The 21,392-nt window shown below is 40.3% G+C and overlaps 1 protein-coding gene across 2 annotated transcripts in view; it reads left to right on the forward strand.

Annotated features, from left to right (window-relative positions):
- Nucleotides 1-21,392, forward strand: part of CNTNAP5 (contactin associated protein family member 5) — a 311,049-nt gene that overhangs the window by 82,355 nt on the left and 207,302 nt on the right. For both annotated transcript variants that reach the window (XM_083584551.1, XM_083584552.1), the window contains one exon: nucleotides 420-613. In XM_083584551.1, the coding sequence (XP_083440677.1) occupies nucleotides 420-613 (194 nt within the window). The remainder of the gene's footprint in view (nucleotides 1-419; nucleotides 614-21,392) is intronic.

Below are 21,392 nucleotides of genomic sequence, written 5' to 3' on the forward strand. Positions count from 1 at the left end.
ATTGCCTTGTGTGACTTTATTTATAACAGCATTCTGTTACTGTGGATTCAATACAATATTTTGCCCCAGTGAATATTGCTGCTCCCATTAAGAACCATGCTCTTATTATCCGAGTTCCCTATGCCCTAGCATTATTATCTCTTCCCACCAGTTAGAGCTGTGTGATTTTTGGTAGTCTCAGCCACTTACACAGAGCTGAGCCTTTGGGGAATCCAAAGTCAACATGACAAGCAAAATATGGCATCCTAAAGACTCATGGAATAATATGTTTTTCATAACACATCCTGAATATTTTCTTCCAGTTCCAGTGAGATGTCAGGCCCTCATTCAGGTATAATGCAATCATCATTTATCAAAATGTGTTAATATAAAATTTATTTTTTGAGTTACTCAAGAGAACTCTGATTCTTCTCTTCTAGGAGCTGGTGGCTGGTCCCCATTGGATTCTAGCAGGGAACAATGGCTCCAGATCGATTTAGGGGACAGAGTGGAAATTACAGGTGTTGCTACTCAAGGAAGGTACGGAAGCTCAGACTGGACAACAAGCTACATTCTGATGTTCAGCGACACAGGTCGCAATTGGAAGCAGTACAGAGAAGAAGACATCATCTGGGTAGGTCTGAAGGTTTTGGATCAATGCTGTGGTATAATCAACAACCTGCAGAAAACAGATGTAGCATTCTAAACCCAAATGCATGTTTTCCATCTCCAAAGTTGTTGAGGATGTACTGTTGTTTGGAAACAATTGCATCTTTTCGAGCTTCAGTAGGGATATAGCTGGGAGTTTGCAGTGGAATTGCTGAAATCTTGAAAAAGGCTGTTGCTAGTTTTATGGCTATGAAGAAAGGATCAAAGAATTCATGTGGTATTATAGACCCAAAAGCTCCCAAAAAACAAAATGGTAAATAAAGAGCGTGTCTCAATGTGCAACATATTGTTTGGTAAATCTTATGGATTGTTTTTTGGTGAAATAATAGCAGTTGTGGCATCCTTCATCATTCCACTTCACACTCCTGTTCCTCATCCATATTTTTTAATGTGGGGTATTAGTGATTTCCACAGGCCTTTCTTTGTTCACATGAAAAAAAGAATCACCTTCAGCTCTTGTAATTGTATGCAATAATAATATGTGGATTATTTTGTGAATTATTGCTATATGTAGACCAGCAAGTTTATGTGTGCCATGCTAAGTTCTTATTTAGTTTGATTCATTCATTATATATATAACCTACCATTTCTAGTGAAATAAGGGTGAGAGATTGTGTGGTATTGTGGTTCGGAATATGAGTAGTAGACAGGAATGCATCTCATTCAAATCACAAATCTTGCATAGATTTCCTCAATGGCTTTATGCAAGCCACCAGTGGACATAATAATGCAAGCATACATTACAGTGCTGTTGTAAGGATTCCTGGAGGTATATGAAACACTCAAGAAATTGATGCTAAGTATTGCTATAGTTTCACCCAACACTATCCTCATAGGGCTCACAATTGAAATGCAGTTTGTCAAGCTATCTCTCTCCCAAGAATGAGTTCATCTTTTAATTTAACTCATAATAACATGAAAGATGAATCAGCATGAGTTCCATTGGGATTAATTAATGTTAATTGATGACTGTGAGCTAAGTCAACTCTTTCTGTATTATGGGTTACATACAGAGATGTCCACCCACTTTCACAATGTAAATCTGCTTGTGCAATGGGACATTTGGTTTTCCTCTGCCCTGCCCTCCAAAATCTGTGTGCAGAGGGGATGCAGAGCCATTGGATCTCACCCTATTTTATTCATTTATTCCAGAGTTTATATGTTCACCATCCTTATATATATATATTTAGGTGCCAGTCAAAACCTATCCTCTTTAGCCAGGCCTTTGGCCTTTATCTGTGGCCTTTTAGGATGTTTTCAATGTATTTTTTCCTCTGTTTTAATGTGGGGTGGTTTGTTTGTTTGTTTGTTTGTTTGTTTTGGTTGTAAATTGCTTTGAGTTGCCTTGGCAAGAAAAAGTGACGAACAAAGTTATTAAATATATATTGATAATACTGCTATTCCTAGGATAGCTGATAAACTAGCAGATATCTGCATGATAAAATAATAGAAACACATACTGTTCAATCAATGAAATAAATATGACTGGCAGGAAAAGCAACAGTGTGGTTGTTAACCTGCAAACCCCACAAAACTCAGACAAAATTAAAAGGCCGTGGGAAGTAAAATGGTTTTAATCTGGTACAAAAAATACATTATGAGGAGGCACCTGGGAAGGTGGTTCAAATGTAGGCCATCACAACCAACGAAGTCCTGTGCATGATGCAAATTATATTGGGTTGTTATTTATTCAGATACCCACAAAGTGCATTTTGAGGGCAAACTAATTTCAAATGAAAATTAAGGATGATCAGATAAGTGGACAGCAAGTTTCCATTCAAAATGTTTTATCATTATTAGGTATGCCAATACAGTACCCTGTATTTTTTTCCCCATTTCCTATCAGTTGATGAGAAAATAAATTGCATATGAGGATTATCAAAAGGGAGAGGAAATTTCAATGAAATTCTCATTGGTGGATGCAAAGATTTCTCTCTCTCTGTGTGTGTGTGTGTGTGTGTGTGTGTGTGTGTGCTTATCTTACTTTCAAGGTAGCCAAGGGCTGGTTGTGGGTGTCCTTTATTTCAATAAAATAATAATAATGTTTCTGTACTTTGCAACCTTCCTGGGTGACCACTTTTCCTGAAAATCCCACAGTATTTTGAGTGGGACTTTCCTCTAAGGCTAGCAAAAGAATGTGGGCAATTGTGATTTTCCCATAGTTTTCATGCCCAGCATACTTTTCTTTCCCACCATATAAAATTCAGCATGAAATGGCAGTATATCAGCTAAAAAGCCGCAGTTCCATACAACAACAGGTAAAGCAATGTAAGTGGAACATTCAAAATTGGAACAGAAGTACTTACTAATCAGGAAAATTATTACAATCACAATCATCCCCACGTCTGACCTACCCAATGATATATATTTGATTGATGACATATCTGAACATCATTTCTTAGTATGGTTAGCAAGCAAAGCAGCAGTTATAAACAATGGACTGGTACCCTCCCACAATCAAGAAGGCTTGTCAGTCAGTGCAGTGAATAAAACATGCCAAATAAATCATTGTGACCCCTCAGGATAGTTTGAGACTCTGGAGTTTCAAAATGGAGATGTAATTTCATATTATATTCTTCTTCCATGGACAAAGTAGAAGTTGCACATGAACTCTACCTTTCTGCATTTGAATCTTCATCTTCCTGTACTGCTGCTTTAATGTAGCAAGATGAACACAAGAGAAGGGGTTCTAAATGTATTTTTTTGAAAATGAGAAGGTTATGACACTGGATGTCCTTGCATCAAGACGGGATGAGAGAAAGCCTTTCCTGAGGATTGAGGAAACCTCACAAAATGCTTAAGAATTAGTGTGGAGCTATAGTGGAAAGGAAAATTGGTCAAAATTGGAGAGAGGTACCTACATGAACATTTTTTTGGAACTGCTGCAATCTCACAATTCTGCTAATGCCACTTTGAATCCAATCCACTGACACTGGATCATGTGGTATGGTAGCTTCAGTTGCACAATAGCATCCTTTGAAAATATTCCAGGTGTCTATTCCAGTGGCCCTATAATCAAACAGGTCAGCTGGTTGATCCTAATAAGGTCCAAGGAGAAATCTGTGCTTGATTTATGCAATTCCCTGGTAGGTAGAATATGTGTATTTCCACCTTATTAGGCAGATTCAGCTAACCAGTCTTGCTACTGGAAGCCTGTACACTGACCTCTATTATCTTGAGGGTATCCCCCACTTTCTTCTCCCCATACATCCTGCACAGCTCCCAAATTTGTTCAGGGGTTGGGATAACCCCCAGAAAAGTGCACAGGAGGGGAAAGGGAGAGATCATTTCATCAGGCAAGTAGAAATGCTTGCCTTGAGGCGCAATCTGTTCAGTGCTATGTTGAATTCTTCCCTTTTTTAAGGTTTAGGTTTTAGGTTTGCTCACAACAAACATATGTGGTCCATTAGACTGAGAAAAAATAAGACGAGAGGGTGAATGACTGGCAGGTCTTCTATTGTACACCACCCTGGCTCTTCTCAGGCAATGTCTTCAACTCTGTTCCCAGTACTATTGCATAGCCCTTAAGCATTTCTTTCCCTGATCAACATTCCTGAAAGTATCTAGTTACAATTGCAATTGCTGGGAGATGCTGTAATCTGAGCAGTTTAGATGCTATCAGGTGAATAATGAAATCTTATCACAAAAAGGGTCATAAAATACTATACATGGCTTTGTTTTTTGTTTTAAAAAAAGCTGGAAGGAGGTCAGGCAAAGTTACACTTTCAAGTAATTCTGTAACACTGTGTGATTCCTTATTTCTATTACTGTTCACCATGGGAATAGATGGCCTGCAGATAACGGCAGTTTCTGCTAATGCTGACAATGGAAAAATAAGTTTCTTGTGGGCAACACAATTATAGAATAGTAAGGCCTTCAAAGAGCTCAAGGTCATCAAGCCTAGCACCCCTATCCCACACATTGACTTCATGTATCCCATATTCTTCCAGTTGGAACAGATTAAACCAATTAAAAAATAGAATACAACTTGTGGTCACCCATATTATAGAACTACACACAACGCAGAAGATAAGAGCAAGAGTTTGTTTTTAAAAACCCAGTCATGCTGGGTTTTTAACTATAAAACTATAAACTATAAAACTATAACTATATTAACAAATATAGTTATTACAAGTTTACTCAGGTCATTCCAGAGAGTAATATGTTCCACATGATATCACAGGAGAAGAGGGAGATGGGAAATGAAGTTTTGCCATTCATGACTCTTCTAGAATTCTTTCCCTGATGTTAGAGGGTGTGATACAATAAGACTTTCAGGGAAGTAAAATGATTGATTTTCCTTTAGAGGGGATCAAAAGTTCACAGGAAGGTTAAAAGTACAAGGGAATTTTGAAGAAGCAGGTATTGGGCACAGGAGAGTCAAAAGTTTGAGACAGTGTGTTTAAGCTTGACCTTAGCTCAACTACAAACAAAATTAAGAATTTGTCTCACGGCCCTTACACACTTGAGTACAATGATTCCTATAAATTTACTGAGGGTAGAAGAATTTAATTAAATAATGTTTACTAAAGGAAATTAAAAATAATAATTGCATGAATAGAAGTGCATTCCCATAACGTTGTTGAGGCATACTGCAGGAGGAATCCAGGGACAGTGGGAGAAGATGGTTGGTAGATTGCATATGTCAGAAGCAGGGATGTGATCTAAATCATGATGAGGTCAAGTTCCAGAGCAACAATCAAAGTTTGGGAAGAGATACTTAGGTTGACCCTAAGTCTCTTAGGCTGTGGAGCAAACTCTGTGGCCAAGCTTTGTAAGTCCTGATGGATAGGGATTGAGTAGAAGTCAGCTGACATGCTCAGGAAGGATAGCACTGCAGCTTAGATACAGCCCAGGGCCTATCTACATGATATGTTAAATATGTACAGTAGCATGCATCATCATCATTAGAAGACTTTTTAAAATAACTCTGAGTGCGAGCAGTCTATTTTTTTATTGGCTTCATAACACATGAGGAGGGGGAGTTTTGTCATTCCTCTCTGCGGCCATGACCCCGTATGATCACTCCCTACCATAGAAATTACTCTTAGAGTCAAAAACATCCTATTGCTGCCAATAAGAACTTTTCCCCTAAGGTAATTACTGTGCTGTGGGGAGATCTTTGTGGAGACTGCAGCTGGAAAGAGAAGGATTAAACTCCTGTTTCCCATGTGCTGTCAGAAACACATGAATTGAATATCAGAAACATGCAGAAACACACAGACAGACAATGTGACAGAACCATGGGAGCTGGCTTTTGTGTATATCAGTGATGAGCCATATTGTAATGTATGCGCCAAACTTTCACCCCACTTAGTAGTAGTGAGATAACCATGCTGGTCATATGCAAGTTGCATTCAAATAAGTCTTTATATGTATTCATTCAGCTTGCATTTGTAATGTTAGTAAATTCTGCAGCTGGGGTGTAAGATAAAACAGATTAGGCATTTAAAACCAATTTTCCAAACCTATTTGTATTTAAGTAATCTGTTACAAAAGGATGTTGTTGTATACAGTACGCCAGGCTTATAATTATATTTTCAATATGGATGTCGGCTGTTCATGGACTTGCTGACAATTGATTGGGAGACAGAAAGCTTAGGACTTAGTACTTGAATCAGTAAATGATCTTATTCAGTGTTTTAAGTACTGAATTATTCAACATGTTATTTTACCTGCATATGCTATGCAGGAGTTCCTCTTTGATGTGCACATTACTGAGACACTTGTGTAAAAGATTGGTTGCCACCTTCTTTTCAAAACTTCTAATGTCCTTGTGTCACATGTCAGACTTTGGCTTTTAAGAGTGTTTTCCAGTATTTAGAATGCTATGTTACATAGAGGAAACCATGTAGGATTGCAACTCTTTGCCTATAGAATCACTCACTCACACACAGAGCTATCTCTGCAGCAGTTACCCCATCATGAATGAGGTTTGTTCATACAGGCAGAGACCACATTGAATCCTAAGCATAACTTTGCCAGTTGTTCCCAGAGATACAGATTGCACAGACAAATGCACTGGGTGAATCATTCACATGTTTCCAGCTGTAGATTTCTGTGCTTGTGTCAGGCAGCATTTTTGCATTCCCACACACCAGAAGTGTATCTGTGGATCAGTTGCTAATGCAGATTGCCTCATTATAAAGAGGACATTTGTCTATGTGTAGTAGCCTTGAAACTGCAGAACTGCTCCCTCCCTATCATCACTGCCTCATGCATCATATGTCTAATGGCAGCTGGATTGCTCATTCCTAGACCATTGACATGTTTTAGGAACCTAGTTGTTTCTTTAAGTAATGTAGCTTCATATTCTCATTAGGACCTACATATGAGGAGGTGATGGTGCAAGTGATTTAAAGTGCTAATGTTTCAGCTTTGAAGACAAGAGCTTAATCTTTAAGTACAGCCTGAAAAGTGCCACGTCCAGCCAATAGCTAAGTTATTTTAACCATATTTTGATAACCAGTGGTCACAGATCCAGCAAATATTGTGTCACTGGTATATCACATACAGTGGTACCTCGGGTTAAGTACTTAATTTGTTCCGGAGGTCCGTTCTTAACCTGAAACTGTTCTTAACCTGAAGCACCACTTTAGCTAATGGGGCCTCCTCCTGCTGCCGCGCCGCCAGAGCACAATTTCTTTTCTCATCCTGAAGCAAAGTTCTTAACCTGAAGTACTATTTCTTGGTTAGCAGAGTCTGTAACCTGAAGCATATGTAACCCGAGGTACCACTGTACATGTGTCTTATGGCTGTGTTCAGATACCACAATAAGCAATGGTTTATCGCAATGAGATTCAGTCTAGCCTATTCCAAAGCTCTCCCCCTCTCTCATGCCCTGGACTTGTCATGAGAAGGTGTTTGGAAGCCCCCCTTTCCAGTTTTGATTAACCATAGTGAGTTTATTGATACATTTGAATCCCAAACTCACTATGGTTTGTTGAAACAAGCCAGCTCCGTATACCATGGCTTGAATATGGCTTATTTCAAACAAACCACAGTCAAGTTGAACCACAGTTTGTCAGGTTCAGAGAACAGAATAAGATTCATTTTATCAAGAATGAAAGCATGAGCTGCCATTGCAGTCATGCCAGAGGAGAAATGTGTATGTATGTATGTATGTATGTATGTATGTTTAAACATAGTCTAACCATTAACCAGTGAGACTTGAGTGGAACATATGGAAATCCTATTTTATACTCACAAGTCTTCACTATATGGAAGACAGTGAAGGTTGAAGGCCACCAGTGAGCTTCATAACTGAGCATGGATCTTGGAAAAGCTCAGTATAACACTTGCTGTATGACTATATTTCAAATATAATCATGAGTTACTTTATTTAAGATTAGATTATATGGCAGGAGTTTATACTTGATAAATTTTAAATATATATACAATGGGGAATATTTCTCTCCAGTCGCATATTATTTTGAGCTCTGTTGAGCAAATGACCATTTACAAATGAATTAAATTGAGGAAATGTTACAGAGCACAGACTGTAAAGTAATTTTTCCAGGGAGAGATGGTGGGGGAAAGGAATGCATCATTAATTTGTTCTTAGCAAACAATTTACAATGATTAGACAAATAAATGCATCTATGAGATACACATTCCTTAAATGGATAAACTTGCTACATGCACCACAAGCAGTCAGTTTGAAATGGCAATACATGGGTTTTAGAAATGGGGATAGATTGCACCCAAATTGCTCCCTCAGCCACTGGAGCTCTGGGCAAAAGTTAGCTAAGCAAATTTAACCTATCCCCACCCCCAACTAATTAGCCAATTAGATTTTGTGGTGTAATGCTAATTTTGACCAACCAGTTGTCTGTACCATGTGCAAAGCAGAAATGAATTTGCTCTCCAACCACAAGAATGGGTTTCAAACCTATACTGGAAACAGTTATACTGTGTCACTTGGTATTTTATTTGTAACACATTTTTTGCTGTTTAAGAGCAATGTGTTACAAATAAACAATACAAGATATAAAGAAGCTATCTTAAAGGCTCCGCTTGTTCAAGGAGTGATAAAAATTCAGTATTGTCCAACCAGAGAAATGCTTGCAGATATTATGGCAAAAGCATTGACAGTACATAAATGTATACAGTTTACATTCAACGTGGCTTTTGTTTGCTAACTAACTAACAGGATATAAATAATGTAAGCTATATCAGAGACCTTTTTTGTGCTATATTTAAAGAAAGAGTGTTAAAGATATAAATTTAATATGCATAAAACACAGGGCTTGAATTCATTGTATCTAAAATGCCAAGGGGAGAGGTTTGCATTAGGCAAGAGAAGTTTATCTCTAGCTAAATGCGACAAAGAAAAGGGTGGAGGTTTCCATTCAGGTTAATTCATGATTCATCCTGGAAACCCAAGCAGAGATCGATCTCACATGAGAGGAAACCTGAGAACTCAGTGTCATAGTTGGTCGTTGAAGCTCTGCAGTGGTGATACAAGCAAGTTGCCTGGACAGGATCTCTCTCTGAGTTCAGTCAGATGAAAGTTATTGAACTGTATTAAGAACTAAAAAGATTGGACTGCATTGATTGCTTGTTTATGAGCAATGTGTTATTTTGTATTTTGTAGCAGTTATTTGTAACCAGTTTAAGACTGTTTCCAGTAAGGCTGCTTCACTTCCAGGTGGGGCGGTATTGCGGTCAGGCCGCGTGCCCTCTGCACTCAGCTGGGGGTGGGGCTAAGCCCTGCGTCATTGGAGAGATCCTGGCTGTGTCACGGTCCCCGGCCACCCAATCCGGTTGTCTGGGGTGTGTGGCTTACCCCTTTTAAGCAGCCACGCAGCCAGGGGATCCTTTCTGGTTTGGGGGAGGCCTCAGGGTCTAGACACCAAAGCTATGAAACTCTTTATTGTGGTGGAGAGCACTTTCATTTCTCCTCTGCACAAGGTCTGGATCAGGGATTCCATTTACAGTGTTGGCTATTATTATTCATTTAATTTCTATGCTACCATATATATATATATATATATATATATATATATATATATATATATATATATTGGGGGGGGGGAATGCATGCAGTTTATAGCCTGCATTAAAATATCAGAGAAAACATTCCAGAATAAAACGTTACTGAAAAAAGTCAAATATAAAGTATACATTCAAAGCAACATAATTAACAGGAAACCAAAATATTATCTTAAAGATTTCAAAATGAAACATTATAAAGGAGGTCAACTACAGAATGCACATCTAACGCAGAGAAGTTAATATTTTTCCCCAAAAGAAAACATTACTAAAGGAAGTCAAATATAAAATGCACATTTAAAACAGGATAATTAGCAAGAGAATAAAATATTATCATAAGCACAGAACATTGCTGCTGCTGCCAATCCTACCAGTGGTGGTTTATGGCTGGCAGCAGCTGTGGAAGCTCAGGTTCGCTGACCTGGGTCTGCAGTAAGAGACAGTGAGTATGATCTCTGGCCTCTTCAGCAACTTCAGCTTTTGTAGCTGGAATTAGTTGGGGACCTACCCTCCCAAGCCAGGTAGAAAGGCAAGGAACAAATCTTCCAGGACTCACAGCCAAGATGGTAATGAGAGAGCCACTGTAACTGCATGTAATACTAGATAATCCTTCCTCAAATACAGCACCCATAACCTTGTTGGCTAGGGCTGATGTGAGTTGTAGTTCAATAACATCTACAGGCGACTAGGTTTGCATGACATACCTTGGACTAATGAGTTAATGTCCTTTCTCCTCCTCTGGTGTGGGCAAATGACAAATGTGGTTTCTTCTCATAAATTTTACTTGGTCCAAATAAAAGTTAAGCATTTTTATCAAAGTTCATCAAATGTAGGTAAGACTGTTAAGACCTATTTTAATATCAAACCAGGACTGAAATGAGTTTACGAGCATGAGTTGTCATCCTAACACATCATCTATATCAGAACTCATTAATCTATTGAAGTTGCAGAGAAAAATGCCAGACTGTTCAGCTTGCAACAGGATTTATACAATTAGGTAACCAAGTTGGTAGCTCTGTGCCACATTCAAGCAGCTGCGGCAGCCCCGTGCCTCATTCTGCTTCCCTGGAGTCGTCGGATCACCTGCCCACCCTCCCTTTAGATCATATTTATGCTTTGACCTTGCTACGGACTTTGGTTGGTTGCCCTGGTTGATCAGGGGGCCTGGTAGGAGTTTTTATCCATTTGGCAGATTGGCCCCAGCCTCTTGGTTTTTTGCCTACCTTGTAGCAAATCGTCACAACTTTTATGGTATTGGTGGTTAGACATTGGGACATGTGTCATGGGTTGGTGGGTGGGTGGCTGTGGCCATCACCTAAAGGTAAAGGTACTCCTGCCCGTACGGGCCAGTCTTGACAGACTCTAGGGTTGTGCACTCATCTCACTCTATAGGCTGGGAGCCAGCGCTGTCCTCAGACACTTCCGGGTCACGTGGCCAGCGCGATGAAGCTACTCTGGCGAGCCAGAGCCGCACACGGAAACGCCGTTTACCTTCCCACTAGTAAGCGGTCCCTATTTATCTACTTGCACCCGGGGGTGCTTTTGAACTGCTAGGTTGGCAGGCACTGGGACCGAGCAACGGGAGCGCACCCCGCCGCGGGGATTCGAACCGCCGACCATGCGATCGGCAAGTCCTAGGTGCTGAGGTTTTACCCACAGCGCCACCCGCATCCCGTGGCCATCACCTACCCCTCCCCTTTTTGGGTATTCCATTAAAGGAATCCAGCGGTCGTGGATCCTGTCCGATGCCCTGCTGGTGGCTAGGGCCATGGCACGACCCCCAGTGACATCAGGGGAAGCTTCCAGTTGTATTTGCATCAACAAGCTCCTCCCACTTGATTGTGAAGTATTTCAAAAGACCAAAAACAGAACAGGAGGTGGAGTGAAATGTATGCCTTGCAAGAGATGTCTTAAATTTCTAGTTGATCAGCTTTAAAAGGAGCAGGAAAATAATGCAAGGTCTGCTTCAGGTGTTAAGTATATTAGCTGCAATTAGTAAAGTGTAACTATCAAGTATCTGTGAATACAAGGAAGTTGTGGATAGCCTTATCCATAAGTAGGATAGAGATTGTTATGTGTTCCATAAGTGGAATGGAGATTATTAAATGTTCTGTAAGTACGGTAAATTTACATCTTGAAAGTTTTGCAGAAAGTTACCCTCCGAAGCTACTGCTACAGAATAACTGAGAATGAAAGTCAGTCCAGCTTATGAGGCCACCAAGAATTTAATACAATCCGCTTGCTCTAGCTTTCATATGTGCAAGTCAAAACCTTTCCTTAGAAGATTCTCACTTTACTGAAAATGTATGTAAGTCTAGATAAAAGGTGTTGTAAATTCTGTGGGTTCAGTTTGGGATATACGGTAGTCATATTATTGTCTATCAATGATCTGTCTGGGTAAGCCATCAGAAAAGATAACTAAGCCCTTTTAAGTCTTAGGTGGCAGTCTCATTACCAAGTCCCACTACAAACAGTGTGTGTGTGTGTGTGTGTGTGTGTGTGTGTGTGTGTGTGTGTGTTTGTGTGTAGGTTTGAACTGCATGTAGGGTTGGGAATACACTGGCTGTTGCAAAGGTGATGACAATTGCCCAAGCTATTTGCCTTTAGCCAATCCTATCAGGTTTATACCAGCTAATAACATCCATAATGTGCTTATGTTTGATCACTGCTACCAACAATATTGGCTTTTAGTAACATAGGCTTTTACTATTCACTAACTCCATTTCCAGGGCTGGGTTTTTAATCCGTATTCACACATTGTTATCTAAACTGCATGTGTTTCTTGTACTTTGTTATAAAATACTACTGTTTGAGGTGTTGTTTCTCAAGCCAGCTTCACACCGATTGGAATCCTTAAGGCAATCCTAATTTATCTCTGAGATATGAATGCCTTTGCATATGGTGAAGAAATTCACACCCCCTGGTGTGTACACAAACAGAAATGAATCTGACACTAATGAAGCCATGCTGATATGAACCACTAGGAAGGAAGGCGATGTGAAGCACTCAGAAAAACATCATCATTATTGTATGCAAAGGCAGTAATGTGAACACTCCCATAAACTGTGTGGGGAATCTGTGTGTTTTGATTCTGGTTGTGTATGCAGGTGACAGTGAAATAGTATACAGTCACAGTGAGTAGTTAAATTGCAGATCTCCCTAATCCAGTGAGATTTCAGTGTAGTGTATGATATGGTATCCTGGATAAAATGCTACAGTCACTGGGCCACTGAAATATCTTGTAAGGTTAGATTTGTTTACTTGAAAAGAAGCTTCTTGTTGTGACCCAAATCTTTTTTGATAGGGAAAAGCTTCCCTTTGCCTTATCAGAATTACTGGCTTGAGTCAGCGTCAAAAATATAGGTTGACATCAGCTAGCTGGACACTGGCTATGGACTTAAATGTTAGTCTTCAAAATAAAGGCTGCATTTCTCTGTTCTGAAATGTTCACCACAACAAAAAAGAGACCTTTTGCCAGAGGATATAGATACTGTGAAATAGATGTTTTTAATAACAGGGGATATGTATATATACACACAGAACACTAAGAAGTTCATTGGATTTTTTTTACATTTAAAATCTAAAAGCCAGCCACTGAAACCTGCTTATATTAGAAAGGTTATTACAAGGAAGGGGCATAGACATTACACAGATACATGCAAGAATGTAGACTTTATGCACCTGGATAAATAGACCTTTTTATGTATACAGATTGCTGAATCTGACCCTTTGTGCTGATGGAGATAATAAAATTAAATATAAGGCTGATTTTCAATGCCATCATTTGCATTATCCTTGAAAATAATGCATTGACTGGGTATTAATGGAGTGTGTCTGTATATCCTCAATACAACAAGAGTATTTCATGACCTTGTGTCAATAAAGGAGATTAAGCATGAAAACTATAAAGAAGGACTGAAAGCAAGTGACCTTTAAAAGAGATAAGAAAACGAGGAGATGAAACATAACACACACACACACACACAAATTTGTCAGGCTTCACAGCAATCAGATTGTAGAATGCTGCAATGTGTGAAGGTTTTGAGAACAATGGAAAATCTGTGTTGGTAGGTTTTGTTGAAATAAATGTGGAAATGCTCTTGTTTAATTGAAGTGTATTTAGCCTGGTCAATGTAAAATGAAAGTGATTTTTCTTCTTCTTCAAAGTTGCTCATTCATATGCAAGCTACTACAATTAACACTTGCTGTGACTGGCAAAGTTTTCAAGTATGAAGTACAGTGAATCTAGACAGGACCTACATGTGTGTTCCTCTCTACACATGGGAGAAGAATTGGAGTTGTGTCTACTGGCCCTATCCTTCACCCCATCTTTTCAATTCTAGAGTCAAAATGATGTCTGTGCACGTACAAATTGTATGTGAATAGGCTGTCTCCATACATTTTGGGAGACTGCATTTTGTATGGTTCTCAGTTTATGTACACATGGGATAAGATTGATTATTGTGGTGGAAAGACATCTATTATTTTGGTCTGCTTGGTTTTACCCATTTTCACTTATCTGCTGAATCCCCACATGGAATTGTTAAGCAGTGTTTATCACATGATTTTGATTGTGAGTCATGAAGCTAGGAGGAACTATGACAATCATGAAAGGACATCAGATTTGAAATAAAATCTAGGGTATATTATTTCCCAGGGAATAAGTAGTGGAGTGGCAGCTAAATGACCCATTGCTATTTCAGAAGAGGAAAATGTTATTTCAAAGGATATTGGCACCTGTGGATTTCAGACATACGAACACCAATAATCTATACCAAATTAGTCCCATTCAAATAAATATATATATATCAACTTAAATGTTTCTTCCTGAAACTGTGGACTGGTTGTAAATGTGTAGAAATGATGTGTTAGAAAGTTTACTATGAAACCTAGAGCTCTTTAGTAATAAATTTTGGATCAGACTAAAGCTAGGCATAGCAAAATGAAAAGAATTTCATGAGACTTTGTTCCGACAAGGCTAGAAAGAGAATGACAATGATAATTTATAATTACCCTGATGAAAGTAGTGATGATTTCACTGCCATGTTTTAACAGTAGCCTCAGGGGTATCACTTCTAAGTGATTATGCTACAGTCAGGTGATTCATAGGTATTCACAGATTTAGCTATTTATCATAATTGGTTTCATCCCTTGGACTTAGTCCAGATCTTTTATTTTGGCTAGTTGACTGCAGAATAGGAAAATGCACCCAAGCAATTTTGCTTCACAAAGTATCTCATTTTTTTTTAGTCAATGCATTTTTTTGTCCTGTTCAAAGGTACCCTTTTACAACTGAAGTGAAATATAAGTCAACAGGTCACTTGTTTTTTTTGTTTTTTTTTTAAATAATATTTATTACTTTTAAAGATTACAGAAAAGGAAAAGAAAAAGAAAAAAGAGGAAAGAGAAAAAGCAAAAAAGAAAAAAAAACAATACAATACAATATATAAACAATACAAAACACAACCTAAACATATTAAACTAAACTAAACAAAACCCTAACCCACCTTAACCCTAAACAAAACAAACAATAACCATTTAAAAACATACATCACACCTTTTCCATACTCTATCTTTCATTCCCTTGTTTCCTCGACTTCCTCTCACCTCCCTTTTTGTATTCCACTTCTATTAATTGTTTCAGCAAATCCTTTCCATCTTTCCCTATTTTCTGTCATATTATAAATATCTTAACATATTTTTTATCATTAAAACTAAAATACTTATATATGCTTAACTCCTTATAACATTTCTGCTAAGGCCATAAAATTTCTTTCCACCATTTTTCTATCATTCATTAATTTTACAGTATTACTATATATAAACTTTAAATTTTCTAATCTTCTTCCACCATCTCCTCTCCCTGGTTTCGGATTCTGCCAGTCCTTTCCGTCAATTCCATATAGTCCATCAACCTGGAGATCTTATGTCCGAGGCTCTTAACTCTTTTCCAGGTCCCTTCTGCAAGTCTTCTTCATATTATTTAATGCCAAAGAGCAGATCTCGGGAAGACTCCAACCTAACAATGCTTTTATTCCTTTCAGGCAGGTCAGCCAAATTTCCATAGTTGAAGCTGAGGTCTATAAGATGTTTCATGACATGTTTCAAAATTCCTCCGAATCCAAAGGCCCCCAGAACTCCAATCTCCTCCAGACCCAAGTCCATGTCCCAAAAGTCAGTTGATCCCTGCATAGAGGGATCCTTCCAACTTTCCTTCTTCCATTCAAGCCGGGATCCAATCCTCAAAATCTGGCTTTTTCTAGATTCAATCATAGAAGGCCTCAATTTGTAATCCTCAATTTGCTTCTGTAAGACTGAGGATCCCGCTTGTATTACTTTAGGCTCAACAACCACAGCTTTCTCTTTCTCCTCCACAATTTGTCCTGCCAAAGTAGATTCTTGTACCAAGTCCTGAATTATTTCTGTGTTGGTACTCACTTTTTGACTCCAATTAGTCACTTTTTGATCCAAGACAACAACAACAAAACTTTATTAGCAAAGCCAACAGGCCACAGCTGTACAAGAGTTAAAAGTAAAAAATAGAGATAAAAGGAAGAAAAGAACAGGCAAAAGGTGGTCCGTCGGATGAACAAGTCTGTCACTCAGATGGTGGCCCTCAATTTCGCAGCTCTCTCGATGTACCTCGCGACCTTCTCTGTTATCTGACTTTCCGTATCAGATAATAGAAAATACAGTGTAATGTCTGATGAACGGCCGGGGTTGGAGAGAATGAGTGGAGTAATAATCTCATTCCTTAGGTCTTTGTAGAGGGGGCAAGAAAGAAGGACGTGAGACACTGTTTCCGTGTTACCATCTCCACATGGGCAGAGTCGTTTTTCAAATGGAGTCTTTTGGTAACGACCTTCGAGTACAGCAGAGGGGAGAACATCCCATCTAGCCAATGTAAAGGCACGTCTGTATTTCGGGATGGTTAGTTTAGACAAGTATGAAGCTGGAGAGTCAAAATGAGAAGGGGGAAAGTAGGTATACCATGGGCACAGTTTCTTTAAGATGGTCAGGTTGTTTTGTCGTTCGATGTCTTTCAGGCGCTGGCCTATTAGACTCTTTGCTTTGATGAGGCCCATTGATAATAGGGACTGTGAGTGCAGACCGCATGTAAGGAGTTTTTGATGCACGGTTTTGAACCACTTGCTTTTGTGAGAGTCTTGCATTACTAAAGGCAGTAGACCAGGTGGATTCAGATTAAGACGAAGCCAATAGTTGAGTGTTCTCTGCCAAGTCCGAGTTTCCACAGATGGAAGGCAGGCCTCGAGTCTTAATGCTGCGTTTGGAACACAGGAGGGGACACCGAGAATCTGCCTTAGAAATTTAGACTGGACAGATTCAAGACTGGAGCAGTGGTTCCCCGTCCAGATTTGCGCCCCATACAGTAACTGCGCCAGAGGTTTTGCTTGATAAACTTCAAGGGCTGCTGGGATGTATCTGCCCCCCTTCGTGTAGAAGAAGCGGGACAGCATCTTGATACTTTGAGCTGCTTTTTCTTTGGCACATTTTTGATGGACATCCCAGGACCCAGTCGACTGGAAAACGATACCCAGATATTTGAAGGCTTTGACTTGTTCAATTGTCTGGTTATCCATCCTCCAGCTATACTGTCTGTGTTTCCTTGCAAAAACCATAGTTTTGGTTTTCTGATAGTTTATTGCAAGTTGCTCTCTCCTACAGTATGCTGAGAATTCACCTATGAGCCTATTTAAGCCTATTCTTGTTCGGGATAGGAGTATCGCATCGTCGGCGTACAAAAGCACTGATATTGCTTTGTCAGCCAGTTTGGGGGCGTGGAAGTCCGGAGATGACAAACAGTTAACCATATCGTTGATGTAGATGTTGAATAGAACTGGGGCCAGGATGCAACCTTGCTTGACCCCCTTACTGACAGGAACTGGTCCTATAAGATGGCCATTTAACGAAGTTCTTACATGCAGCACCGTGTCTTTATACAAACAGCTCATCAGAAATAATAGTCTTTTGTCTATACTTGATGTGCTCAATTTATCCCAGAGTCTTACACGTGGAATTGAATCGAAAGCAGCCTTTAGATCGATAAAGGCTGCATATAACACCCCACGGGATTTTTTGGCATATTTGTCAATTAAATAGGCTAAGATGAAGCAATGGTCTATGGTGGATCTGCCTTGCCTGAAACCCGCTTGCTCTTCCGCTAGAATGGCTTCAGTTTCCAGCCAGCTAGTTAGCTTGGTATAAAGATGTTTGGCATATAGTTTGCTGGGTATAGGCAGAAGGCTGATTGGTCTATAACTCGCCGGGTCTGTCATGGGTCCTTTTTTATAGATTGGGATAATTATTGCCTCAGTCCAACCATCTGGGAGTAAACCCGTTGAGTCGATCCAAGAAAATAAAGACGCCAGCAGGGGGGCCCACCAGCCAATGTTGGACTTCAGAAGTTCGGCAGGGATGTAATCATTCCCTGGGGCCTTGTTGTTCTTTAGTTGTGCGATTAAATTCTCAACTTCCTTCGCAGTTACTGGTGGCCAATGAGGTAGGTCCTCCAATTGGATGCATAGTTTGTAATGTTGGGCTTCCTGGTCATAGAACAACGATTGAAAATGGCGCAACCACTCCATTGGTTCCACTGTACAGATGGAATTAGTACGCTCCTGGTCCAGTAGACCAGATATGGTTCGCCAAAAACAAGTAGTATCTTTCTCGTGCGATGCCTTAACCAAACTGTGCCAAGCGGCTCTTTCAGCTTCCAATTTCTTTCTCCTTAGTAATTGTTTGTAAGACCGTCTCAGATAAATATAAGCGTTAAGTAGGAGGGCAGTCCCTGATTTCCTGTATCTCCGGTAGGCTGTTCTCGTTTGTCTCCTTGTTTGCCTGCACTCCAGGTCAAACCAGCTAGCTCCGTCCTTTGCCCTCTTTGTAGCGGAGCAATGTATCACTGTTGTTAAATGGGGTTTCAATCTTTCCAAAAGTAATTTAAAGCGTTCCATGATCGCAGCTACTGAATTGCCTGATACGATAGCGGAGCGAATACGCTTTAACTCTACTGACTGAAGAAGGAGGGTTAGGTTTTCATTCAGTATTGGGGACCATTTGAGTCTTTTGGGGGCAGGTATAACCAAATTTGCAGAAGGTATATATTGTGGCTCGGCAATAGAATAGTCAAAAGGCCGACCTGCAAGCTCTAAAATTAGAGGCAGGTGATCACTCAGAGTATTGTGGCCCACTTGGAACTTCCTTACAAAGCTGTGAGCAAATCTTGAGATTAAGATATAATCTATAACGCTTCCCCCAGCCTTGGAGAAATGGGTATATTCCCCGGGGCGGTCCCCCTCTATATTGCCGTTTAATATCAGCAGTTCCCTCCGTCTGGCAGCCTGCACTAAGCAGAGACCTGAGAAATTACTTCTGCTATCTTTGGACAGTCGTGTCGCGCCAATATCCGTCTGTTCTTCGGGGTCCATAAATTGGTTGAAATGAGTGTATAGACTGTTGTCATCTGTTCCTATGCGAGCGTTGAAGTCTCCGCACACAATGGTCAGGGCAGACGGGTAAGTAGATTCGAGAGGCTCTAAAAACGCCTCTAGCTCAGCCCATGTAGCCTTGACAACGGGGTTTTTTTGGCCTGGGGGAATATAGACATTGACCAGCAAGAGAGTAGTTCTCTTGAAGCTAAGTAGAGCGGCTGTTGCTACAGAATTGCAGTTAGGTAGGGCTGTTAGAGAATGCGCCAGCTCCGTGGAAATGAAGCAAGCTAAGCCACCACTAGATCTGCCGCCCCTCAGAGATGGAGAGGCAGGCAGGTAGTGGCAGTTATACCCATTAAGAAATATAGGGTCATTCTGCCATGTCTCCTGAAAGAAGATGATGTCAAATTGCTTAAGGTAACACAAAAATTGTTGATTATTTTTCTTGGCGTGCCAACCCGCGATATTCCAAGACAGCACTTTTAGGCCCCGGGCCCTTCGGGGAGCTGGATCTATGACACCACCATGTCCAGCAATTCTTTGGTGTCTAAAAAAACACACCCGTTGGCTCTTTTCGGGGCTGACTGCTTGGAGAGAGTGTAGTGGTCCTCTTTTCTTGGTGATTTGGGGCTAGTTTTTGGAGTTGGGGGGGAAGCTAATTCATTCGAAGACAATTTGAGATAGCTGTGCCAGGAGCTTTGAGGTTTCACACCTTGATTTGGTCTTACTTTATTGTACATCACAGGGGGCTCAGATTGTAATTCCACGTCTACACATTTAAAGGTGCCTCCCACTGTCTTCTTATCCACCAGACATTTGGGAGATATGGGTTGCACATAAGGGTCCTTCATTGTCTCACCTTGATCATCCTTTTTTTCTAGTCTGCTTCGAAGTAAATCAAGTCTTTTCAGGATCTCAGCTTGAGCTGGGGAATGCAGTGACCAGAATCGCTTTATCAGCGAGAGTTCTTCTTCCCAAGCGGAGTCCTCACTATCCCACGTGAGAGGCCCGACGCTAGTTGGATGTGAGGCTTCCTTTTTTTCATTTGGTGCTGTTTGGTGGGGATGATCCTGCTGGAGCTTATGCTTTCTATTTCGATGGTTTTGGTGGTTGGTTTTTTCCCCTTTGTGAACTTCCATTCCTATGCTCTTGGGCCCCATCAGAGAGGTTGCAGGTGCTCTATTTTCAAATATTCTTAATAGGACTATTCTTTCTTTTTTGAATAGGTTTTTAGCTCTAAAGATGAAACTGGCCAGATTATGATCTAAAAAAGTAATCAATGCTCGTACCGAGCAATCATCTTGATGTAGATACTCTATAGCGGCTATGTCAGTTGCTTTTACTACCCCCGGTAGAATGCCACTTATAATGGACAAAAAGTGGTCTATACGGTCCAACCCTGCATAAAATTTATGCGGTTTAGGGTAGTTAGCAAAGACAAGCTTTTGTGGGATTAGGACTAAACTCCATTCTCTTTTGGGACACAACATCTGTCGAACTTGGGAGGAGTGGTTCCCCTCAGTAGTTTGGGTCGCCTGCTCACCTCTGTCTACAGATTCTGTGCTGGCCATAAGAGGACTCTGGGGCGGTATAACTGCAGATGGATTAGTTCCTTTGTCCCAGCTCGGTGTTGATTCTTCAAAACTTGATTTAGATTCTTTTATGGGTGTATCTACTTTACGTGTCTCTTTGATGGCACTCGAGTTGGATTTGTTTGTTCCACTTATGGAAAGAGATGGAAGAAGGTTAAAGAGCTTCTGCCAATATTTTTTACAGGTGCGGTGAGTTGTCTTAAGCCGCCTTGGGTTTTTCATGTTTTTGCTTTTCTTCATCTTAGGCTCGGCTTTTTTCCTCCGGGGTTTGCTGGGGAGTGGTGGATCCGGGCTGGCTAGGGGATTTGTATTCTGGTCTGAAGCGCTCACATGTTGTTTGAAATTATCCACTAGGGTCAGGAGCAGCCCGTTTGTTATCGCTAAAAAATTTTTAACGTTAAGGAGATCCTTAGAAATCTGGAATATCTGCTCCTGAGGATAATCACCCCACATTTTTGTTCCGCAGTCATTGGCTTTCAACCAATGGGTTGAAAGATTACCTCCAAGTTCCAGCGGTGACGAATGAGGATTGGCATCAGGTGTGTTGGCTGTGTTAACCTTTGTAGCATTCTCTGCTATGGCAAGTTCTTGGGCCAGATTTGTTGGGTGGTTTGTCCTCTTGTTGTTTGTTTGCAAGTCCTTTAGCTGTGTTGACCAATCCAACACTGTGAGTGGCAAAGGCATAGCTACATCTAGGATACTCTCA

Source organism: Podarcis filfolensis (assembly GCF_964270895.1).
Source record: "Podarcis filfolensis genome assembly, chromosome: 1".
Classification (NCBI taxonomy): domain Eukaryota; kingdom Metazoa; phylum Chordata; class Lepidosauria; order Squamata; family Lacertidae; genus Podarcis; species Podarcis filfolensis.